General features: G+C 46.9%; 1 protein-coding gene across 1 annotated transcript in view; it reads left to right on the forward strand.

The window, feature by feature from the left end:
- Window positions 1-23758, forward strand: part of DYSF (dysferlin) — a 273717-nt gene that overhangs the window by 68623 nt on the left and 181336 nt on the right. Inside the window, exons 5-16 of the mRNA XM_007940120.2 lie at window positions 1043-1157; window positions 2476-2568; window positions 2916-3121; window positions 6126-6254; window positions 6686-6748; window positions 7753-7803; window positions 9202-9232; window positions 9862-9977; window positions 11047-11173; window positions 16027-16130; window positions 21553-21621; window positions 21783-21826. Of these exons, the coding sequence (XP_007938311.1) occupies window positions 1043-1157; window positions 2476-2568; window positions 2916-3121; window positions 6126-6254; window positions 6686-6748; window positions 7753-7803; window positions 9202-9232; window positions 9862-9977; window positions 11047-11173; window positions 16027-16130; window positions 21553-21621; window positions 21783-21826 (1148 nt within the window). The remainder of the gene's footprint in view (window positions 1-1042; window positions 1158-2475; window positions 2569-2915; window positions 3122-6125; window positions 6255-6685; window positions 6749-7752; window positions 7804-9201; window positions 9233-9861; window positions 9978-11046; window positions 11174-16026; window positions 16131-21552; window positions 21622-21782; window positions 21827-23758) is intronic.

A 23758-nucleotide genomic window follows, 5' to 3' on the forward strand; every position in this document is an offset into this window, starting at 1 on the left:
TCAAGTGCCTTAGGCACTATGCTACCAGAGCTCCCATATACAGCATAGCCATGTAATATTTATTGTATTTGATAGATAATATATTATGTCAAATATATATTTGGTAATTATATCAAATGTGAATAGTGTTGGAATTCTGGACAGTTTGTTTTCTTTTTCTTCTTCAAGGTTTTTCACCTTCCAGACTTTCTTAATAGCGCATATATTACTTTGATAATAATAATAATAAAAATAACAAAATAGAAAAACAAGGCTGCCCTGGGAGGTTTGCTGGAACTGAGGTACCAGGGAAGGGCTCAGCCAGTCTCCACTGGCCTAGGAACCGTAAGGCTGGTGAACCTGCTGAAACTGTATCTTTTCTTCAGGTTCAGATGCTCCTTTGAAAAATGATGGTCTCGTGGTGTTGGGGTGGGAACACAAGGCAGCCTTCCGCTTCCACTTGAGTGGTATGATCAGAGCCAGAGCTGCTGGGGTGGGGCAGGGGAAAGGGGAGCTTCTAGAAGGGAAGACGACCCAGGGAGGTGAGTGGCATCCTGAGACCCTCATGGCGTGGGCTCTGGCCTGAGAGGAGCAAACCTGAGTTATCTGTGCAGAAGCAAAGGAGGGGCCCTTGGGTGATCAGAGGGGCCAAGGAAGACTTTTTCCTGAAGAGGAGCCTAGGCTGAGAGTTGAAGTCTGCAGAAGAGGTTGGGGGCCTGGTTCACTTATAGATAATTACCGTGTGGTCTGTTGACTAATTTAATCTCATTTTGACCTTATGAGGCAGACGCCATTGCTATTATTACCTCATTTTCAGATGAGGAAACCGAAGTACAGAGAGGTTACATATCTTGCAAAAGGTCACACAGCTCCTGAGTAGCAGAGCTGGGATTCCAACCTAACTCCAGGTTTTATGATCTTAACCACCTGACTATGCTATATACCTGTTCTCTATCAGAGCCAGATTCTTTGCTGGGAAGGATGCAGGAAGCCAGAAGGCTATTGGAGGGCAGTGGTCTGAGGCCAACACACAAACCTATTCCCCTCTCGTCATCTCTTCCAGGCCTCGCTGGTCCTGCAGGTGTCGTACACGCCACTCCCTGGAGCCGTGCCCCTGTTCCCGCCCCCTACTCCTCTGGAACCTTCTCCAACTCTGCCTGACCTGGACGTGGTAGCTGGTGAGAAGCCCCCCTTGTCCTGGCCATGGTACTTGAACCTAGGTTTGGGGTCCACAGTGAGGCCTTAGCCAGCCATTGCTGCCTCCCCCAGTTTGGAGGTTGCCCAGGGCTGGAGAAGAGAGGATGGGGTAGGTAGGAGACTTGAGAGCTTCCTTCAAGGCAGAAAAGGCTCCATGCAGAAAGAGGGCCAGAGGTGCACTCCCTTAGGTGCCACTGGGACTAGTATGAGGATGCCCTCCCGCTGCTGTCCAGGAAGTGGCTGTGCTGGGCTGGATACCCTGGAAGGTGCAGCTCTGAGGTGGGTGGGTGCATTAGAGGACATACCTGTGTGGGGGTGCAGTTGTCTCAGGCAATTCCTGGGGCCCCACCCACTCCACAGAGCCATATCCTTCCCTGCTCTGTGCTGGATGGTGCTGGGCTTAGCACCCAACAGATCTCTAGAGATGGCATGTGACAAAGGAGCTAGCTTTCCTTGAAAGAGTTCTGGGCTGAAGTTAGGGGACATGATTCCAGTTATGCCTTAACACCAAGTAGCTGTGTGACTTTGGGCCAGCTACTCTCTCTCTGGACCTACATTTTAGCATTTGTGAAATGAAGAGATTGGCTTGGTTCTGAGGTTGCCTTCAGCTCTCTTCACTTGCCTCTGCAGAAGAGCCAGTCTGTTGAGTGAGGACCCGGCCCAGGTCATTTGACTTGCCTGTGGTGGGCCTGGTTGGAGAGCTCGGAGCTGCCTCTGTGTTATCCAGCCTGCTGGGGGCAGAGGAAAGCCACACAGATGGGCCAGTAGGGCAGGATTCTAGAGTTTCTCTCATGGTGAAAGGAGCTAGAAGCAGACACATTAAACCTGAACAGCCATTTTCTCAAGTGTGCCCTCAGCCTGCTCCCAGAGCCCAGTTCGTGGGAAGCCCTGTGTGAGGGAGGCAAAGCAGAGGCCATCTTATTGGAGTTCAGCACTGTCCAGCCCTAGAGATGGGAGAGATCAGTCTGGACTGGGATAACCTCAGAAACACTGAGCTGGATTAGAGTTGAAGTATGTTGAGGGGAGGCAGGGGTGATTCTGGTGACAGATTGTGGGGAGGCTGGAAGGCCCTGAATCTTCTGGGGCCACTTTGAGTTGGATTTGACGGAAAATCAGGGCAACTTCTGGAGTTGAGCAATCCCCAGTCCTGTCTGGCTGGTGGTGAGAAGACAGACATGGCAGCTCTGTGCCAGGCTGGGGCAGGCAGGGAAGCAGGGCTGGGGTTGAAGTGCAGTAAGTTGGCTTCTTCCACCCAGCTCCCACCTGTCCCTCCTGGGCTGTGCCCTGCCCATGTGCCAGGTGGGGGACAGAGCCGAGCAGAGACTTGGTCCCTGCTCAGTGACAGCACCGTGGACACGAGATACTCCGGAAAGAAGTGGCTGGCCCCCACGGGTGAGACCCTGGCCAGAGCTGTCCCAATCCTTCCATTGTAACTGTCTCACTTTGCCATCATTGTCGGCTCACTGGAGTGGGAAGAGGTGGCCAGAGGGCTCATCCTGTAGGACTTTGGGTCAGGGGGCCATTCTTATTTTCTTCCTGCTGACTAACTGGACTGACTGCCCTCATGTTTCAGCTGTTTGAAGCTGCCCTTCTTTCTGCCTCATCCATCCTGGCTCAGCTGATGGGGGAGGTGGGTGGTGGGTCTTCATACCCACACCCTTCGGATCCTCTGCCACCAAGTTGGGTCCCATGGGCAAGGCCAGAGGGACCTGGCCGTCATCATTGTCCTCTCCCTCAAGACACAGGTGGAGAGGAGGACACTGAGGACCAGGGGCTCACGGGAGATGAGGCAGAGCCATTCCTGGACCAGAGCAGCACCCAAGGCCCAGGGGCTCCCACCACCCCGAGGAAGCCACCTTCCCATCCTCCCCCCTACCACCCTGGGAGCAAAAGGAAGAGAAGCACACCCAGAAAGCTGCTGTCGGATAAACCACAGGACTTCCAGGTGATGAACTGGGCCCTCTAACCCCAGTCAGCTCTTTTAGCCAATCAGCAGCTGCTGATGCCTTGGTCTGTCTAGACACATGTGGGATCTTAAAGGCCCCTCCTGGGTCAGATTCTGGTTTCCCTGGACCAAGCAAAGACACTTAATGGGGAGTTCATGTCTGGAGCCTCAGAACAAGCCCCTGCCCATGGTTTGAGACAGGGTTTTGCTCTACCCAAACAAAAAACAAAACAAACAAACAAACAACAACAGCAACAATAAACAAAGAAAAAAATGGGTCCTGGCAAAGATTCAGCATATCTTTCTATTTTCCCAACCAGGAATTATGCATCTATCTAACTAATGCCTTGCTACTCAAAGTGTGGTCCTCGGACCAGCAGCCTGGGGAGCTTGTTATAAACACCTAATCTTAGCCCCCACCTCAGACCTGCTGAATTGGAATCTGCATTTAGCAAGATCCCCAAATCTAAGGAGTTCTGTCTATCTTGTTTCTCCCTTCACCCTCTGTCCGTTATAGCCATGTTTTTTTTTTTCTGAAAGTCATATGGAAATCGAATTTGTCTAAGCCCTTCACAGAATTAAGATACTAGTATTAACCCTGTGACATATTTTAATCCAAAACTCCATCCCATTTTATTTGCTGTTCAATTTTGGTCCTTAGCTTGTACTTTTTCTTTCCTACAGAATTTTCCATTTTGATGTAGTCACATTTAAAAATATTCAATTGTCCAGAACAAGTTTTGTTTTAAAAAACCTTTTTATTAGTAGCATAATGTCTAAGGCACTTGACTGCTAACCAGAAGGCTGGTGGTTCAAACCCACTAGTCACTCCTCAGAAGGAAGGTTGGGCAATCTACTTCCGTAGTGATACTGCCTCCGAAACCCAAGGAGGGGTCGCTATGAGTCGAAAACCGACTCGACGGCACAAAACAACAACAACAACAACAACAACAACAACAACAACAACAACATTGTGATTTGGATGAAGGTTTACAGAGCAAATCAGTTTTCCATTCAATAATTCACACACATTTGATTTCATGTCATTAATTGCAATCCCATCAACGTACCATCCTCATCTCACATCCTCCCTGTGTTTCTCTTTTTCATTTCAGAATGACTCTTAAAGTTAAAAGTAGGAAACTTAAGTCTTTATTTATCTTTCTTGTCTTTATTTTGTTCTTGTTATGTCTCTATTAAGTGCAACATATCATAAACATGTATTTCATTTTCAAATCATGATTATTTAAGCAGAAGTTCCAGCCATAACCACTGTTTGTCCTGAGAGACAAAATTCTAACTTCCATTCTGTTGTTTTTCAGATACGGTCTTATGACCTTTTTTTTTTTAAATATATATATAAAAGTTACATATGTTTATGGTAGAAAATTTGGAAAATACAGCAAAGTGAAGAGAACAGAATAAAAATCACTCATCCACCTTCCTGTTGTTACTAATAATATATATAACAAACAAACAAACTCACTGCCATCGAGTTGATTTTGACTCATAGCGACCCCCTTTGGGTTTCCGAGGTGGTAAATCTTTATGGAAGTAGATGTCCAGTCTTCTTTCGCGGAGTGGCTGGTGATTTGAACCACCAACCTTCTGGCTAGCACTCAAATGCCTTAGGGTTCAATAATGTGCTGTTTTTCAAAAGAGAGTTGGTCAATAAATAAATAACTGCTAATTAGAACTTAGAACCATAAACATCTTATTTTTGTCATGAAAATTGTTTTCCTATTACTTAACATTTGGGATCACATACGTTCTTGAAATCTTGATTTATTTACATTTCAGTGGAGAAAATTCTTATTTTTTTCTCAGAATGTGAGTAAGCATTGTATCTGAGAATGTAAAGAAGAAAGACTGCTTCTTTGGGGTCACTTCATTATGTGTGTTCTGTCACTAGGGGCATTATCAATAAAAGAATGTTAAAGACGCTTCAAAATATAAGCACCAGTGGGGTCTCAGGTTGGGCTTGTTTTCCAGTTTTTTAAAAGCAGATATATGTTTGACCTCTTTCAGATCTGATTTACATTTCGGTTGTCAGAGCAATACAGTGGAAAGAGAAACTTGTGACAACAACAAGAGCACATGTGCCTAGAGAAAAGGGTCATTGGGGACAAATCACTATGACACCAAACCAAAATGCCCTGCAAGTGTAACTAACATGGTTCAGGAAAGCGTTGTTCTTGTTGTTGTTAACTGCCATCCAGTCAGCTCATGGTGACCTCATGCACGAGAGGACAGAACACTGCCCAATCTTGCACCGTCCCCGCAGTCAGTTATGGATCGGGCCATTGTGATCCACAGCATTGTCACTGGCTGGTTTTTTTGGAAGTAGATCTCCAGTCCTTTCTTCCTAGTCTGTCTTATTCTGGAAATTCTGCTGAAACCTGTTCAGCATCATAACACCATGCAGGCCTCCGATGACAGATGGGGGGAGGGGTGGCTGTACATGAGGTACGTGGCTGGGAATTGAACCTGGATCTCTCACAGAAGGTGATAATCCTACACCGAACCACAAATTCCATACCATAGAACATCTATATAAGTCTTCCTTATGCAATAAACATGAAAACAGAACAGTAAAAGTTCTTTGACACATGCAAAAAACTGGCAGGGACTAGTTCACACTTTTACAACAATTTTACAGTTAACTGGATAACCAAAGAAGTGATGTGGACACTTTAATTCAGTGTGGTAGCTGGGCTCACAGAATCAGATCTTGGTCCAGCCCTGGGTTTAATGCTGTGTGGTCTTACTTGGGGCAGCCTGCCAGTTCTTACAAGGAACTACTGTATTGTGTAGATGCAAGAGCCTTGGTGGGAAAATATTGTATTTACAATGCTCTTCCTAATTTCTTTTTAGTACCCTGACCAGGATGCCTGCAACGAGAACAGTTCCTGAGATTTCTGATGCTTTTGGGGTGGGGGGTAAGAGGACAGGTGGTCCCGTCCTGCCTGCCTGCCTAGTCCTTTCTCCTTCCTCCTGCTTTCAGATCAGGGTCCAGGTGATTGAGGGGCGCCAGCTGCCGGGTGTGAACATCAAGCCTGTGGTCAAAGTCACTGCTGCTGGGCAGACCAAGCGGACGCGGATCCACAAGGGAAACAGCCCACTCTTCAACGAGGTGGAGGACCTGGGCTAGGACCTGGGTGGCCTTCCACACTGGGAGCCCAGAGTAGGAGGGTTTTTGTGGAGGGCTTTAACTTTGGTTTGAGATCTGTGCCAAGTCTTGGGAGGGCTATCTGAGGAATTGGAGAAAGGGCTCCAGCTCTTATTCCTGCCTGAGCTCTTGCTCTGTTCCACGTCCCTGTCATCCTGTTGGGCCAGCCTCCCACCCTGTCCCTGAGATGACTCCCTCTGTGAGGTCACGGTGGAGCCCCCAGAACTAGTTCACTCCTGGGCTTGACACAGGGCTGAGTTCAATCCACACTTCCTGCATGAACTGAAGTGAAGCTGGTGCTGCAGAGCCATGAGGCTTGTGGGTGGTGCCAACCTGCTCCCTCACCTGGGGGTCAGCAGGCACTGATTTGTCTCTCTCTTTCCCTCAACTAACAGACTCTTTTCTTCAACGTGTTTGACTCTCCTGCAGAGCTGTTTGATGAGCCCATCTTTATCACGGTATATCTCATCAATCAAAGCTGTGTGTGCATGCACACATGTTAGTGTGCATGTGTGTGTACCTCACAGGGCATATGTGTGCACATCACTCTGCATGTGTGCATATAATTGTGTATGTGTATGTGTTCATGTATATGCATGTACATGTCACTGTGCATTTATATGCGCATCACTGTGCATGTGTGTCACACACATGTGACATGAGTGTATGTGTCAATATGCATATGTGTATCCATGTGCATGTATGTATATGTGCATGCCAGTGTGTATTTGTGCATGCCAGTGTGCCTGTGTGTGCCTGTTAGTGTGTGTGTGTGTGTGTGTGTCAGAGAGAGAGAGAGAGAGAGAGAGGGAGGAAAAGAGAGAGAGAGAGAGAGAAATGTTAAGGCAGGGCATAGGTGATGCGTAGCAACTCTCAGCCAGGCTCTGCTGATCACAGAAATGCCTGCAGCAGCTCGCAAGGGAGGCAGTAGCTGGGTGGGGAGACCCCCATGTCCAGCATCCCCCAGATGCCTCAGGTCAGGGCCCTTAAATCCCTGGTTGCAGCTGACACTTTGGTCCTCATCTTATATTATTTGTCCATGTGCCTGCTTCCAGCATGGTTTTCTTTTTCTGGGCTTCAGCCCCCCGACCCAGCACCCAGTGTAATGTAGTGGTTACAGGTGTGGACTGTGGAGGCAGATTGCCTGGATTTCAGTCTTGTCTGTGTCACTTAGGAGTTGTATGGTTCTGTACAAATCCTGTAATCTCTCTGTGCCTCTATTTCCTCATCTGTAAAATGGAGATAATATAGCAGCTACGCATGGGGTGCTTGTGAGGGTTAAACATAGCTTAGCACAGTCTCTAGTCTAGATTAAATGCTGTCTAAGTGTTGGCAGTTATTGTTCTGGGAGACTTGCTGTGGCCCTAAACTGGGTGAAGTGTGGTTTTGATGGGGCAGCAAGGCCCCTTCTGGGCCTCACATCTGCCTGTAAAGGGGAGTTTTCATTTATCTTTCCCTCCAGGTGGTAGATTCCCGTTCCCTCAGGACAGATGCTCTCATTGGGGAGTTCCGGGTAATTGTTTTATTTGTTTTTGAAAACAGTAAATTCTAGATTATCAGTGAGTGGAGGAGTTTGTAGATAACTGCAAGGGCTGGTGCTCCAGAAATCCTGTCCTGGGTCTGGGAAGGCAATGTGGGATTTGAGTTTTGGCAGCCTTCCTCTTAATTCTGACCATGCCAGGTCAATGTGATGCTGGCATTCTCTGTCCTCATGTCATCTGACTCTGAGCTGGGGAGTGAAGTCCAGATATGACTCCTGGGGGCTTAGGGACAGTGGAGAGAGCGGGGAGCCTGTCGGGCCTGCTGATTTGCCCAGAATGAACAACCTACTGTGGAGAACTGAGAACAGACTGCACCATTCAGCTCAGAGTGTGGGTTAACAAACTGCATGAAGTAAAACCATGGGTGTCAGCATAGAACTGTGCTCCACAGAGTAGCTGATTTTTTAGAAATGGATCTCCAGGCCTTACTTCTGAGGCACATCTGGGTGGACTTGAACCTTCAGTGTTTCGGTTAGCAGCCAAGTGCTTTAACCATGTGTACCACCCAGGGATTCATGAAGTAAAGGAACTGATAATGGGCATCTGAATGGCGCTTTAATGTAACTTTGATTGATTTCCTCATTTCTGAACCTTCAAACATTTATCAAAAGGAAAGAAATGACATAGGCTTCTTTTAACCTGCCACTGCTATCTGAGTACAATATACTTTCCTTCTCTGGAAACAAGGAGCTCTGGTGGCGCTGTGGTTAAAGCATTGGGCTTTTAATCAGAAAGTTGGCAGTTTGAACCCACCAGTTGGTGCACGGGAGAAAGATGAGGCAGTCTGCTTCTGTAAAGATTTATAGCCTTGGAAACTCTATGGGGGTCACTATGAATTGGAATTGACTTGATAGCAAGTTTGATTTCTGGTAGGCAGTCACAAAGCAACAAGCTAAGTCTGTTTTCCTAGCGAAGCATTCTATAATGGAATGGGCTTTAGCTGAGTTACTCTGTAACAAGTAGGACTCTCATTGTGTTTTGGATCACTAACCTTTGAAACACATTGTTGTTCTGCAAACCCAAGGGTTAAGTTAAAAAAAATTATTCCTTCCCATTATAAGAATAATCTATGCTTTTTATAGAAAATTATAAAACACAGGGGAGAATGAAAAATAAAAAATCACCCAAATCTACTAGTCAGAGATAGCACTGTTATCATTTTGTTATATTTCCTTTCCTCTGCATAGATAAACTTTACCAATCTGGGATTAAAATGTATCCTGCTTTCTTTCCATGTAATATTATATAATGAACATTTCCACACGTCGCCAAATGTTCTTCAAAAACATGGTCTGTAATGGAATCGTAGGATACTTACGTAGCACTTTAGGGGCAGAAATCTGATTTGCGTTTCCTCTCTTTGATTTCAGATGGATGTGGGCACCATTTACAGAGAGCCCCGTGAGTTGCGTTCTTACCACTTGGCCCACAACCTGGCATTGTGGTCTGGAGGTTGCCTGAGGACACTCATTTGGGACTCTCACTCTTCCTCACTGGGGGTTTTATTGTTGGGAAGGGGGTTTTGTCTTGGTGGTGAGAGCTACAGGAATGAAGAGAAGGCAGGTTTTCATACGCAGATAAAGCAGGTCCTCAGGAAGATCAACCCTGACTTGTGCCTGTGTTGGCCCAGTGAAGGGTGCAAAATCTGGAAGGTCCTGAGCAAGGGTTTCTGGAGACTGGGGTCACTTCAGACAAGGACAGGCCACGTGGGTGATGAGTCTAGGATTTCTCTCTACCCCAGTTTTTGCCCTGGGGTAGGACTTCTCAGGTGACAAGTCCCTAAGAGGGAAGAAAATGGTCTCTCATACACTTGGTCTAGACAGACTCTCATAGGGGTTCCAGTTAATAGTTCTGGCTCTCACCCACATGAACACTCAAGGTCCCTTTTGATTCTAGAATTTGAATCCTTTTCCAATGTCCCAGAAGATGAGCCCTTCACCTCACCCACATGTTACCCTTGGCTCCTGGATGTGATTGCAGACACAGATCCTTCCAATGCTGGAGTTATCCAGGGGTACTGTTTCTTTTAGGACATGCCTATCACAGGAAGTGGTTGCTGCTCTCGGACCCTGATGATTTCTCTGCTGGGGCCAGAGGCTACCTGAAAACGAGCCTTTGTGTGCTAGGACCCGGGGACGAAGCTCCTGTAAGTACCGCTCCCTGAGTCTCAGCACCACACATAGCACCAGGTGGTGGAGACACCAAACAGATAAACAAAACAAAAACAATTTGCTTTTTTGTGTGAGCTAAAAGAATACATATTAATTATGAGAAATGTAGAGCATGTGGAAAAGTATAAATAAATCCAAATCACTCATAATTTTACCACTTCTTGTTGTTATTTGCCGTCGAGTCAGACCCAACTTGTAGCGACTCCTCCTTGGATTTCTGAGGCAGTATCACTACGGAATTAGATTGCCTCATCTTCCTTCTGAGCAGTGGCTGGTGGGTTTGAACTGCTAGCCTTCTGGTTAGCACTTAGAAATACCAAAATAACCAACCCCACTGCCATCCAGTCGATTCCAACTCATAGAAGAGGTAGATTGCCCGGTTTTCTTTCTGTGGAGTGGCTGGTGGGTTTGAACTGCCAACCTTCTGGTTAGTAGTCAAATGCCTTAGGCACTATGCCACCAGAACTAGCTTAGAGATAGCTGTTATTAATATCTTGTTGTGTATCCTTCCAGAAGGATATACATGAATGTGTATTTTTCTTTGCAGAAGTGAGATTATTCTATATTTATTGAATTATAATTGGATTTTTTTCTTAAAAAGATACCATGATCATCTTTACATGTCAGTAGGTAGTTATAAGCCATAAGGGGTAAGAATGAGAAAGGTCTTGAGAGTTGGGGAGATATCAGCATCTTTGCATGCAACTTAGACCTTGGCCACATCTTTACTATTTTTTTTTTTTTATGAATGACATCGGAAGGAAACTAAGATTTTGTCAAATGCTTGCTGTGTGCCAAATATGTGGACATCATTATCAAAGTTATAGTCCTGTGAGATCGGTATTATTATCTCCATTATGCAAATAAGGAAGCTAATTCTCAGGCTAAGGAATTCCCTGAGGTCAGAGGTACTTAAATGGCAGAGTGGTATCCACCTTCCTTCAGAATGCACCCCCTGAAGGGGTTAAAGTTGAGCTCTTGAAAAAAGAGGGTAAAACATTGTCACAAGAGTACATTAGGAATCCTGTTTGATTTATTCTGCAGCTGGAGAGAAAAGATCCCTCTGAAGACAAGGAAGACATTGAAGGCAACCTGCTCAGGCCAACTGGGGTAGCCCTTCGGGGAGCCCACTTCTGCCTGAAGGTCTTCAGGGCAGAAGATTTACCACAGAGTAAGTCTGGTGCCCTCTGTTGGGAGGCCCCTAGAGGCTTTCCCTGGGCCATTATGAAGGCAGACCGTGCTGGGCCATGGTCTCTTCCCTTGGGGGTAAAGAGGTCTCCAGTTTGTGGGTCCCTTTCTCAGTTCTTGCCGGAGCCACCCCCTCCCCCGGGGCTGCTCCTCTGCTCGTTCCCTGTCCCTTCTCAACTTGCCATCCTTACTGCAGGGTCTACCAGAGGCTTGGGCAGGACTCAGCTCTACCCCCACTCTGCTGCCTGGGGAAGCCTCAAGCCCTTTTTGAGTTTCTTATTGGTTTTACTGTTCTTAACAGCAGAAAAGCAATTATAACTTAATGAAAAATAATAAATGCTGGTGGAGTAACAAAGATGCTATTTAGCCACTCTGTGGACCCATTTTATTGGTTCTCACTAGGGTGTCAGCACCACCCACACTCTCTTTTCTATTCCCAGAGCTTCCCACTGATTTTCCCTTCCCTCCATGAGGAGGCCCTGGCCTGCCAATCTGTGGATTCTGGGATGGGGAACAAACACTGTGATGTGGAAAGGGTGTGAATGAAGGGCTCCTGACACCCACTGTCTCACAGATGAAGAATGCTGGTCCATTGCCATGACCCACTATCCTAGTTTGCCCGGGACTGTCCTGGTTTTAGCATTGAAAGTCTGATGTCCTGGGAGAGCCCCCAGTCTGCACACTGGGATGGTAGGTCACCTTTGCTGTGGCCCTTTCCTCATCTTCCTTGTTCTCCCCCAGGAAGGCCAGTGTGGACACTGCCTGATTTGTCACAGTGACTAGCCCAGGGCTGGACCAACTGTGTGTTCAGTAAACTCTTGGAGAATTATTATGAATATTTAGAGCTGTGGGTGTCACCCCTGGCTGCACATTAGAATCATCTAGGGAGATTTAGGAGTTCCTGGATGGCACAAACAGGTAAGCGTTCAACCACTAATTGAGTTCAGATCCACCCAGAGGCCCTTCAGAAGAAAGACCTGATGATCTACTTCCAAAAGTTCATAGCCTTGAAAGCCCTCTGGAGCACAGTTCTACTCTGACACACATTGGGTCGCCATGAGTTGGAATCAGCTCTACACAACTAATAAGGGAGCTTTAAAAAAATACAGATGCCTGGGCCCCACCTCCAGATACTCTGAATGACTTGGTCTGGGCTAGCACTCAGACACTGCTGTTTTCAAAACACTACTGGTATTTTTTTTTGTGTGTGTGTGTGTGTGACTTGGGTGAAAGTTTACAGAGCAAATTCACATTCCATACAGCAATTCACATACACTTTGTCTCATGACATTGACTACAGTTTCTCACAATGCAACAGCTCCCCTCCCACTTCCTCTCCATAGTTACCTCTTCCCTGTGTCCTTCCATCCCATGCACTCCTGCCCCCTGAGCTGTCTTCCTGTGCATACACAGCCCTTCTAGTCTCCCATGATTGCTCTGTCCAAAGAGTGTATCTATCTAATGTAAATGTTCAGCTCATATGCCTGTCTTTTGTTTGGCTGGAAACCGCAGGAGTGGGTTCAGTTCCAGGCCTGAAGGGCAGTTAGGAGCCATAGTCTCAGTGGTTCCGTCAGGCTCTATCAGACCAGCAAACCTGGTCCCTTTTTTTTTTTTTTTAATTTTAATGATTTTGAGTTTTGTTCCACATTGTTCTCCCACTCTGTCCAGGATCTCCTACATAGATCCCCCTCTGAGTGGTTGACAGTGGTAGCCGGGCACCATCTAGTTCTTTTGGTCTCATAGTCATGTAGGCTGAGGATCACATGGTGTCCCAGTCACTTGGACTAATTGTTTCCATGAATCTTTGGTTTTCTTCATTCTTCTGGATGAGGAGAGACTCATCATTGCATCTAGATGGCCGCTTGCAACCTTTTAAGATCCTAGTCACTACTTGCCAAAGTAGGAGGTGGAACAATGTTTTGTGTAGTATATCATGCCAATTGAGCTTGAGTTCCCTACAACTACAGTCCTGAACCCACAGGTCCAACTCCTCATTCCCTCTGGGTAGCTGGCTGTGGCCAAGAAGTGATTACAACCGTGGCCCTTGTCAGCGCTACTATATACCTGGGAATTCTTACAGAACATATAAATACACTTGTAGAAATGTTGTCTGCAAACCTTATACATGGTCTCGGGCACCCCCCACCCCCCGCATGTACATATCTAACAGTTCAGCCTGTTCACCACCCATCTATCCACCCATATACCCATGTTTGCCTTCACTGACAATGCAGTACTGTGTGTGCAAAAGGGGTCATCTTTGTTGTGCATCATCCCTTGCACCTCTCTCTGTCTTCCTCTTCCTCAATGCCACCGAGTTGATCACTCACATTTGGTACATTGCCCTTCGCTTCATCCAAATCAATACTTGTCTCTACCTATCTAACAGTGTTCCCTCCCACTGCTGGTAACCAACAAAGAAAATTTTCTTCCATACATAAGCCTTTCCTTGACTTTTTACAATAACAAACTAATACAATATTTGTCCTTCTGTGATTGACTTATTTTACTCAGCATAATGCCCTCCAAGTTCATCTACGTTATATGTTGTCAAAACACCAGTGGTATTTTTAAAAGACTCCCCAGGTGATTCCTTCGTAAGTCCCAATCATGAGCCACTGTTTTAGAATATGTGTTGTTATGACCAAGCCAGTTGGTGTCCACAGCAGAGAAGAATCAGCAGGAACATTTGCAAGTTGGGTTTTGAGTGTTGCGTGAAGCTAATAGTTTGAGGGTTTCAACTTTGAATAATGGTATCAATAAATAAAATGGATTATTCTAGTATAAGCTTATTTGGACCAAAGATCATGGGGAAAGCTTCCAGTAAGTTGTTGTTAGCTGCCATTGAGTTGGTGCCCAACTCATAAATATTGTTGTCAGGTGCCGTTGAGTCAGCTCTGACTCATAGCAACCCCATGTACAACAGAACGAAACACTGCCCAGTCCTGCACAAGCCTCACAATTCCTGCTATTCCTGAGCCCATCGTTGCAGCCACTGTGTCAATCCATCTCATTGAGGGTCTTCACCTTTTTTGCTGACCCTCCACTTTACCAAGCATGATATACTTCCCCAGAGAATGGTCATAGATAGGTGTTAAAATACATGCCTAGGGGTCAGAAAGGGAACTCTGGTAGCATAATGCCTAAGGCACTTGACTGCTAATCAGAAGGCTGGTGGTTCAAACTCACCAGCCACACCTCAGAAGGAAGATGGGGCAATCTACTTCCATAGTGATCCTGCCTTGGAAACCCAAGGAGGCGTCGCTATGAGTCGGGTCCTACTCGATGGCACACAACAACAACAACAACAACAACAACAACAACAGGGGTCAGAAGGCAGGAAGGCAGAAAGAAAGATGATTGGAAAACGGGGACCTAGGGAGGAAGTGGGAGGAGTGCTGCTACACTGAGGGGATTTAACTCATGTCACGAAACAAAATGTGTATAAATTGTTGAATGAAAAACTAATTTGCTCTGTAAACTTTCACCCAAATGACAATAAAAAGTAAAATAAAAAACAAAAACAACCTAAATAAAAATGAAAGGATAGTTGACAATATTCAGCAAAATAATTAAAAACATAAATAAAATACATGCATAAATATATTTTGCATTTATTAGCTGCAAATATGCAGAAGTGAGACTGGGTGAGCTTCCAAAGGGGCATAGGGGAACATACATGTTTACTTTTCTTAAACCAAAGGAGTTTATGTTTAGTTCTCTGTAATGTTTTATAAATATAAGTAAAAACAGAAGAGATGAGTAAATAGAAGCTAAGTATTTTCTAATTGTTGTTACTAGCTAATATATCACCTTCAGTGGCTTCCTTCTCTCACTCTCTCATTCATCTGTCTACATAAAAATATATGTGGAAATAAACCGACTGATTCAGTAAAATGTTTAATTTGGTATAGCATAGATTGAAAACATAAAACAAAACAAAACAAAACCGAATAGACTTATCAATTGAACAGTTCTCAGTCACTGTGCTAATGGATCTGACTCATAGTGACCCCTCTTTGGGTTTCCGAGGTGGTATCACTACGGAAATAGATTGCCCAGTTTTCCTTTTTTTTTGGTGCTAATGGATGTAAATGGGAGCTCTGGTAGCATAGTGGCTAAGGCACTTGACTGCTAACCAGAAGGCTGGAGGTTCAAATCCACTCACCACTCCTCTGAAGGAAGATGGGACAATCTACTTCCTTAGTGATACTGCCTCGGAAACCCAAGGAGGGCTTGCTATGAGTCAGGTCTGACTCGATGGCACATAACAACAACAATGGATTAAAAGAAAATGTCAAATAGACACCTATAATGGAATATTATAACAAGTGCCAGTCCTTTTCTGGCTTGTTTACTGCCCTTAGCAATATAAGTTTCTAGTCAATCAATCAGTCACCCAAGCAGCCTTTGAAAGTCTTTGGAAAGTGCTGGTGGCGTAGTGCCTAAGGCATTTGACTGCTAATCAGAAGACTGGCAGTTCAAATCCACCAGCCACTCCCTGGAAGGAAGGTTGGGCAATCTACTTCCGGAGAGATACTGCCTCAGAAATCCAAGCAGGGGTCCCTATGAGTTGGACCCGATTCAACGGCAGGGAGTTTGGTTTTGTTTTTTGGTTTTGAAAGCCTTTAGAGAGCAGAGAGGACAAGCTGTCTGGGGGCCCAGTGCCCTCAGGAGCTGCTGCTCTCATAGTCCTCCCTCCCAAAGTCCCCAGGCTGAGGGGGCCACAGTGACTTGTCAGGGAGTCCCAGGGCTGCCTGGAGACAGGAAAGTGGGAAGACAGGTCTCGGAGGTGGGGCAGCAGGCGGGCAGTGACCTGCCTGTTCTCCTTCCCAGTGGATGATGCTGTGATGGACAACGTGAAGCAGATCTTCGGTTTTGACAGTAACAAAAAGAACTTGGTGGATCCCTTCATGGAAGTCAGCTTTGCGGGGAAAATGGTAAGGAGCAAGGAAGCCGGAGGGTTCTCATGGGAGGGTAACAGCTGCGTGTCCATGTGGATAGGGTATGGCGGAGTGCAGACCAGACTGACGTGTGCACACTGCCCTCAGCACCCCCATCACAGGTGAGTGTGCACTGGAGATGAAGGTGGGTCCTGGGAGACCCTCACACAATCCTAGCTTTCTGGGGCTGAGGAAGACATGTAAGTGTGGATGGACACAAAGGACAGATGGATAGTGGATATAGATGGAGAAGTATTTGGGAAAAAGTTAAGCAATAGCGTTAATATCAGGGTATAGAGATTGGAACAGTTTTTTTTTCCCTTCTTTTTTTAAATGTGTAATAAAAACACAAGGAGAGGCCACACTGGTGGGGGCTTTATGGCTCATCAGATTCCTATTTCCTTGCAGCCTATTTCCCTGCCCAGGTGCTGGGCTGCCACTCAATACTTAATTCTCCTATTGATTTCTGTTGGGCAGAGGGGGTTTCCCTCTGCCTCTGTCCCACACAGGTCAGGGCTCCAATCGTGAGTCTGCCAGCTCTGCAGGCTCTCTGGGCAGCCCCATTGCTCCCAGGCTCCACCCCTCACCTCTCTGCAGAGAACTTCCGTGGTTCTAGTGAGCTCAGACCCCTCCCTTCCACTCCAGGGCTCCTTATGCCTTCTGAACTGCTTTCCTCACTGCCCCACTGGCCTTTTAAAAGGATTTATCTTCTTTGCCCCAAACTGCCCCACTTCTAGGACCCTCTGTCCTGACCAGGTACCACCATCAAGTCGGCCCCACACCCCCACCCCAGCCAGCTACAGGCACTGCTAGGAAGATCCCTCTCACCTGTTGAGAATTCCACCTGCTGCAGGACCAAACTTGAGTTGGATGACTTGGATGTTAACAGGAAAATTGGAACTGGGTAGAGGAAAGTGGCTGAGAATATGAACTGGGTGGCTTGAGGCTGGAGGCAGAGGTGGTCCCCTTTGCTTCTCAGAGAGGCAGAGAGGATGAGAGAAAAGTCAGGCAGCTCCTTCAGTGCAGGACAATTGGAGAGGAGTTCAAACATTTAGCAGTAAAAGGCAAGGGTGATAGAGGTGGTGTTGGTTCACAGCATTTTGCAGTTTCAAAGGATGCCTGTGGTGAAGTGGTTAAAGCACTCAGCTGCAAACTGAAAGGTCAGTGGTTCGAACCTACCAGTGGCTCTTTGGTAGAAAGATGTAGCAGTCTATTTGGGTAAAGATTTGTAGCCATGGAAGCCCTATGGGGCAGTTCTACTCTGTCTTGTAGGGTCCTGATGAGTCTGAATCGACTTGATGACACTCAACAACATGGATCCCAGTAAGTTTTGTTAATCCAGTGTGTTAAGATTGGTCATTCTTGTGTTTGATGTAAAAATTGTCCTGATGGGCATCAGAAGCCCTCCCCCCCAGCTCTGTACATGGTTTCAGTGAAAAGGTATATGGGGAGGTACCTCATACTTTAAAGTGTAAATGATGGTTGCAGACCCTTAACCAGGAGCAGGTTTGGGCTTGGGCATGGAGTCAAGGCTTGATGCTCTGGCCTGGCCTCAGGGGGCTGTGGCGAGATGTGGAAAGACAGGAGGAAGTTGAAAGGTGTGCAGCCTGAGCAGTGTTCTTGGACACTTGCCCCAAGGACTGGGATCAATTTTGTTAGTTGACAGAGAAAGTGAGATCCCCAGATTGTTGTAATCCCACATTTGCCTTCAAATCCAGGGAACTTCCCTGGGTCTCAGAACTCTGGGGCTCCGGGCTGCTCCTGGCTCCTTGCTGGCACCCTTGATCTCCCTCACTGTTTTGTGCTCTGAGATGCCCTTATCTGGGCCTGGGGATTTTTCTAAAAAAAAAAAAAGAAAGAAACCCACTGCCACTGAGTTGATTCTAACCCTAGGATCCCTTTAGGACAGAGTAGAGCTGCCTCATAGGGTTGGGATTTTTCTAGGAAGGTGCAAATGTCTGGAAAGATGTTGGAGATGGGGTACCAGGCAGGCCACAGAAAGGGGCTTATAGAGTTGTCTGATGGCTGGGCTTCTGTAAGGAGCTGCATCCCCCATTTCCCTCTAGAGGAAAGAGAGATGGCTTAAGGGATGCAGCTGAGACCCTCTCCCTGGAAAGCTTCAGCTAGATTGGCCTCCTCTGGTGGTCCCCAGCCCTCGTGTCCCAACAGCTTTTCCCTAAGCTACCTCCTTATGTGCCCCCCCGCCACCCTCTGCTGTCCTTGCTGACCCTTTCTTCCTGCCCTGCTCTCAGCCTGCCTGTGTGTGTTACTTTTTTTCATTATACTTTAATCTGATGGTCCCTGTGGTTTTGTCCTCTGTGCCCTTGTACACCCCATCCCCATCCCAACCTCACTCTCTTTTCATTTCCTTTTATGTACACATGGTGGCGCCACTGCCTAAGATGTCAGCCACACTACATTTGGCCAGGTTACTGAAGGGATTGAAGGTGTATGTATGTGTGCGTGCGCACACGCACATGCATGAGCACATTTGCGCTGCAGGCTGTGGAGGAGGCCTGCATCTGGCTACCAGTGGTCCTGGTCCAGGTCTGAAGGAGGCCCTGGGGGCATTGCTCATGGCTTGTGGTGAAAAACCTGCACGTTCTTGCTCCTGGGAGCTGGAGGCAAGGTGTTGGAAGGGCCTCTCAGCTGTGTCTGTTCTTTTCCTTTTGTTTTCAAGTTGTTGGTTACTTTAGGATTTTAAAAAGTTGTTTAGCTGATTTTTAGATTAGGTAATACATTTACTATATACACTATATCTATTTATTATATCTTTATGTTTATCTACCCATCACAAAAAGTCTTCCTCTGCTCTGTGCCCCCCACCCCCAGCAGTCCATTCATTCATTTCCTCTCCTGCAAAGGAAGCCACTATTTGTCTCTTTTGTATCATTCGTTATACATATCCAAGGAAATGTGACTACAGATTTTTATTTTTCACTGTTTTTAAACATGTGGTAGCACATTCTTCTTACTGCTCTGCACCTTGTTTTTTTCACCTAATAATATAACTGGAAGATGGTTTCATAGCAGTACATAAAGCGAGTCCTCATTCTTTTTGGAGCTGCATAGTATTCCATTGTGGATGGAACACCATTTACTTAACCTCCCTCTATTGGTAGGCACATGGTTTGTTCCACATCCTCACCATTTCAAGCCATGCTTCAGTGAACAACCTCATACATATATCAACCTGCACTTGTATGAGTATTTCTCTTTTTTTCTTTCTTATTGTGATTTGGTGAACATTTACAGAGCAAATTCACTTTCCATATAGCAGTTTGCATACACTTTGTCTCATGACATTGACCACAATTTACCACAATGCAACAGCTCCCCTCCCACTTCCTCCCCATAGTTACCTCTTCCCAGTGTCCATCCCTCCATACTCTCCTGTGCCCTGAGCTGTCTCCTTGTGTATAAACAGCCCTTCTTTCTCCCATGATTGTTCTCTCCAAGGTAGATACCTACCTCAGGTAAGTGTTCAACTCATATGCCTGTCTCTTGTTTGGCTGGAAACCACAGGTGTGGGTTCAATTCCAGACCTGAACGGCAGCTAGGGGCCATAGTCTCAGCGGTTCCACCAGGCTCTATTGGACCATCAAACCTGGTTTCCCCTCCCCACCTTTTTTTTCCTCCAAATGATTTTGAGTTTTGTTCCACATTGTTTTCCCTCCCTATCAAGGATCTCCTACATAGATCCCCTTACAAGTGGATGACAGTAGTAACCGGGCACCATCTAGTTCTTCTGGTCTCATAGTTGTATAGGCTGCAGATTGGATGTGTATACCAGTCACTAGGACTAACTGTCTCCATGAATTTTTGGTTTCCTTCATTCTTCTTTGCTCTGGATGAGGAGAGACCCATCGTTGCATCTAGATGGCAGCTTGCTAGCTTTTAAGATCCCAGTGTATGAGTATTTCTATAACTATCTAGAGGTGAAATTGGTAAGTGAAAGAGTATAGGCATTTGTACTTGGGATAGCGTTTGGCCTCTGCAGGGGTGAAACCATTCATTTTCCTACCAGCAAAGTGTGAGAGCACATTTTCTCTAGAGCCTCGCCAACCTGGCCATCACACTTTAGTGTTCTTGTGAATCTGATGGGTGAGAAATGATACCTCATTAGTTTTGTTTACGTCTCTTTCGTTATGAGTGAGGTGAGCATCTTTTTATACATTTCTCAACCACTGCGAATGGTTCCGTTGGCTTGTTGATCTCTCTTCTTTCCTTACTTTCTTTGCTCACAACAAGGGCCAGATTTCTATCCTCTGTCTTTGTCTGGCTCTTTTTATGGGGAGGATGGGGAGGGTGGGGGCAGGGGCCAGCACTGGGTGTGCCTCTGAGGAGGTTGCATGCTCATTTAATGGAGGAACTGATATTCCTGATCTAAGTCAGATGCTTATTAAATGAGATAATGCACAAATAGCTTAGAACAATGCAGGGCCCATGGTAAATACTCAGAAAGAGGCAGCTTGCTATTTTTATATATAGGGATGCACACCTGCCAGGATCTGTAGATTTGAACTGGGTTTACCTGCTGCCCTTGCAGGGCAGGGTCAGGGACCAGGTGCCCCCCTGTGGAGTTCAAGGACATAGTCAGCACATGAGCTGCTGATTTGGTTCCGCTTCCAGACCTGCCAAGGAGCTCTGGAGACACAGTGCCTAAGGCATTTGAGGCTAACTAGAATGTTGGCAGTTCAGACCCACCAGTTGCTCTTCAGGAGGAAGATGGGACAATCTACTTCTGTAAAGATTTACCCTCTTGGGAACCCAGTGGGGGTCACTATGAGTTGGAATCAACTTGATGGCAGTGGGTTTGGTTTTGGCTTTGGTCCAGCCCTGCCACATTTGTTTGTGGAAAGCCCAGTTTTTAGGGCAGGGCTGGTCTGAGGCAGACTGTGGCTTATGGGTTGGTATTGACACTAGATTTGCTTCTCTCAGATGGCAGTGCATGACCCCTTGTCCTGACCCTTTAACTGCCCCCTCCCCATCTTCTAGAGCTCACAGTCTTCCAATGTGGTGGATGATCTCGGCTGATGGGCAAAGGGAAGAGCCTTAGGCTGTAAGGGTCCCTGGGAAAGCCAGACTGGGCTTAGGGTGCCCACAGTTAGGGCCAGGACCAAAGTGGGAGATGGGGGAATTTCTCGGCAGGCATATGAGATAAGAGTAGAAAGGCTGTGGCATTCAGGCCCTGCCCTCTTCCCTGCAGTTCTGGGTCTGACCTGCCATTGACCTCTGCTTCTGCAAAGTTCTCCTGTGTCTGAGCCTGCTGCACCAGGCCCCAATGCCCCTAGGATCTTATTACCCATCCCAAGGGGTGGCCAACATGGTAGAAAATGGCCCCTGGTTGGTGTGATGGTCCACATAGGATCTCAGAGCCCCTGTAGAGCTTGACACACTTGGCCTTTGTGTCTTCTAGCTCTGTGGCAAGATCTTGGAGAAGACGGCCAACCCTCAGTGGAACCAGAGCATCACGCTCCCTGCCATGGTGAGAGCCTGACCTGCACTGCCAGCCCATCGGTGCTCTGGAGGGTCTAGGGCTCCTTCCTTTGCTAACATCCCCTCTGCCTCTCAGCCTTCTGCTTGGAGAAGGGAGTGTCACTTCCTCCAAACAGCCCTACTCCTGACAAGTCTTTCTTCCCTCCTCAGTTCCCCTCCATGTGTGAAAAAATGAGGATTCGCGTCATGGACTGGTGAGTTCTGAGTCTGAGACTCTTTCGAGGTGGGTGTCATGAGGGAGCACTTGGTCATTCAGTCCGATTTGGCTCAGTCTGTGCATAGTGACGAGCATATTTCAGGTGAGGTAGTCTTCCCTGGGGCAGATCAGAGAAGGATAGGGTGGGGGCTGTTCTTGGGAGCTTACAGCCTACTCAAGAAACAGGACGTCTCCTCTTAGGGATGAGCAACAGCACAACCAGGTGGGGCTGTCAGGGGTCTGAGGAGGAGCTGGAGGTCCTTAAGGGCAGGAGGGGCCGGGGAAGGCCTCCTGGAGGGAGGCAGCAGTGTTGGCCAGGGGGTGGTAGGATTTGACAAGTTCAGGGTGAGGGTATTCCAGTCAGGAGAGGATCATAGCAAAGGTTCAGAAGCTGGAAAGAGTGCAATTTCTGGGTGGATGGGCTGTGAAGCCCCAAGGGGCTGGTGGGAGGAACAGGATTGTACCCCGGCTGGGGAAGTAGGTCAGGTTGTATGAGCAGGGGGCACCTTTGCAGGCTGGGGAGTGGTGTGGGGAATAGCCACAGGGTGTTTTAGAAAACATAATGGTATGTAGCATTTACTGAGGAGCTCCTGGGTGCTACTAACCCAAAAGTTGGAGGCTCCAGTCCACCTGGAGGTGGCTCAGAAGAAGGGCCTGCTGATCTACTTCCCAAAAATCAGCCCTGAAAACCCTGCAGAGCGCAGTTCTGCATTGACACATTTGGATTGCCGTGAGTCAGCTGACTGGACAGCAACTGATTCTATTGGTAGATACTCGCTGAACCGCTACTGTGTGCCAGGTCCAGTACCTGGCAAGTACTGTACTTACACCATCATATTTAATCTTCAGCTTGACTCTGTGACATGGATTCTCCTTTAGAGATGAGAAAGCAGGTTTGGAAACATGGAGTGGCCTGCCTCAGGTAACATAGCTAGGAAGGGGCAGAAGCTAGCTTCATACCCTAGCTCGCCACTTCTAAAGCCCACATTGTGAAAGTACGGAGCTGTGTGACCTCTCTCACACTCAGATGGACTGTTAGGGCCCAGCACGTGTGATCTCCAGGACTTTCCATACATCAGGCTTTCCAAAAAGAGAGTTGTCCTCTCTCTGCCCCCAAATAGTCTTGGCCATGCGGTTCCCCAGCGTGTTCTCCTTTGGTCTCGGGCCCTTGGCACCCCCAACCAGGAGGATAATGAGAGAGCAGGGAAAAACCCCCAGACCACAGAGCCATTAAAGTGTGTGCCAGTTCCCCAGGCCTAAAGAAAACAGCTTGTGAGAATTAGAGGCGAGGAAAGGGAACAGTGAGGAGGGCCAGCGAGGGAGAGGCCCCTAGGGCCTTGACCACCGGTATGTACCACTGGGAAGCGGTTTGGAGGAGAGATGTACTTTATGTCCACAGAACGAGCTCTTCATTCCAGCTCCTAATGTGTGTGTGCACGTGTGTGTGGTGCTGATGGTGGTTGATTAGCTGTGTTTGTCTGCTCGTCTCTGCATGTGGGTGCATGTGAGTGTATGCATGGGTTCATGGTAAGGTGTCCTGTGTGTATGTGTGTGTGTGTGTGTGTGTGTGTGTGTGGACCTAGTTCATGCCCTTGGAGCTGTGTTGATGGCATCAGCATACTGTACAATCCAAACACATTACAGAATCTGGTGGTTGCATTTCTGGTTTGGGTTGAAGTGGCATTTTTATTGTGAATCTATTTTCAGACTTGCTGTATTTTCCAAAAGCAACCCCAAGCCCCAAAACCCAACTCTTGGCCAGAAAGCATTCCGCTTCTGCAAGTTCCTATCCAGAAAGTGCTTTCTTCCCAGAAAATGCAGATAAACTTCTGTTATTACCTGGATCCTGGAAATATGATCTAGTCTGTCTGGCCCTTTCTCTGTAACTTCATCTTCCATTCAATTCTTTAAAAATTACTTTCTTCTTGAA

The sequence above is a fragment of the Orycteropus afer genome, unplaced genomic scaffold (genome assembly GCF_000298275.1).
Source record: "Orycteropus afer afer isolate SDZICR_OR568_19922 unplaced genomic scaffold, OryAfe1.0 scaffold00065, whole genome shotgun sequence".
Classification (NCBI taxonomy): Eukaryota; Metazoa; Chordata; class Mammalia; order Tubulidentata; family Orycteropodidae; genus Orycteropus; species Orycteropus afer.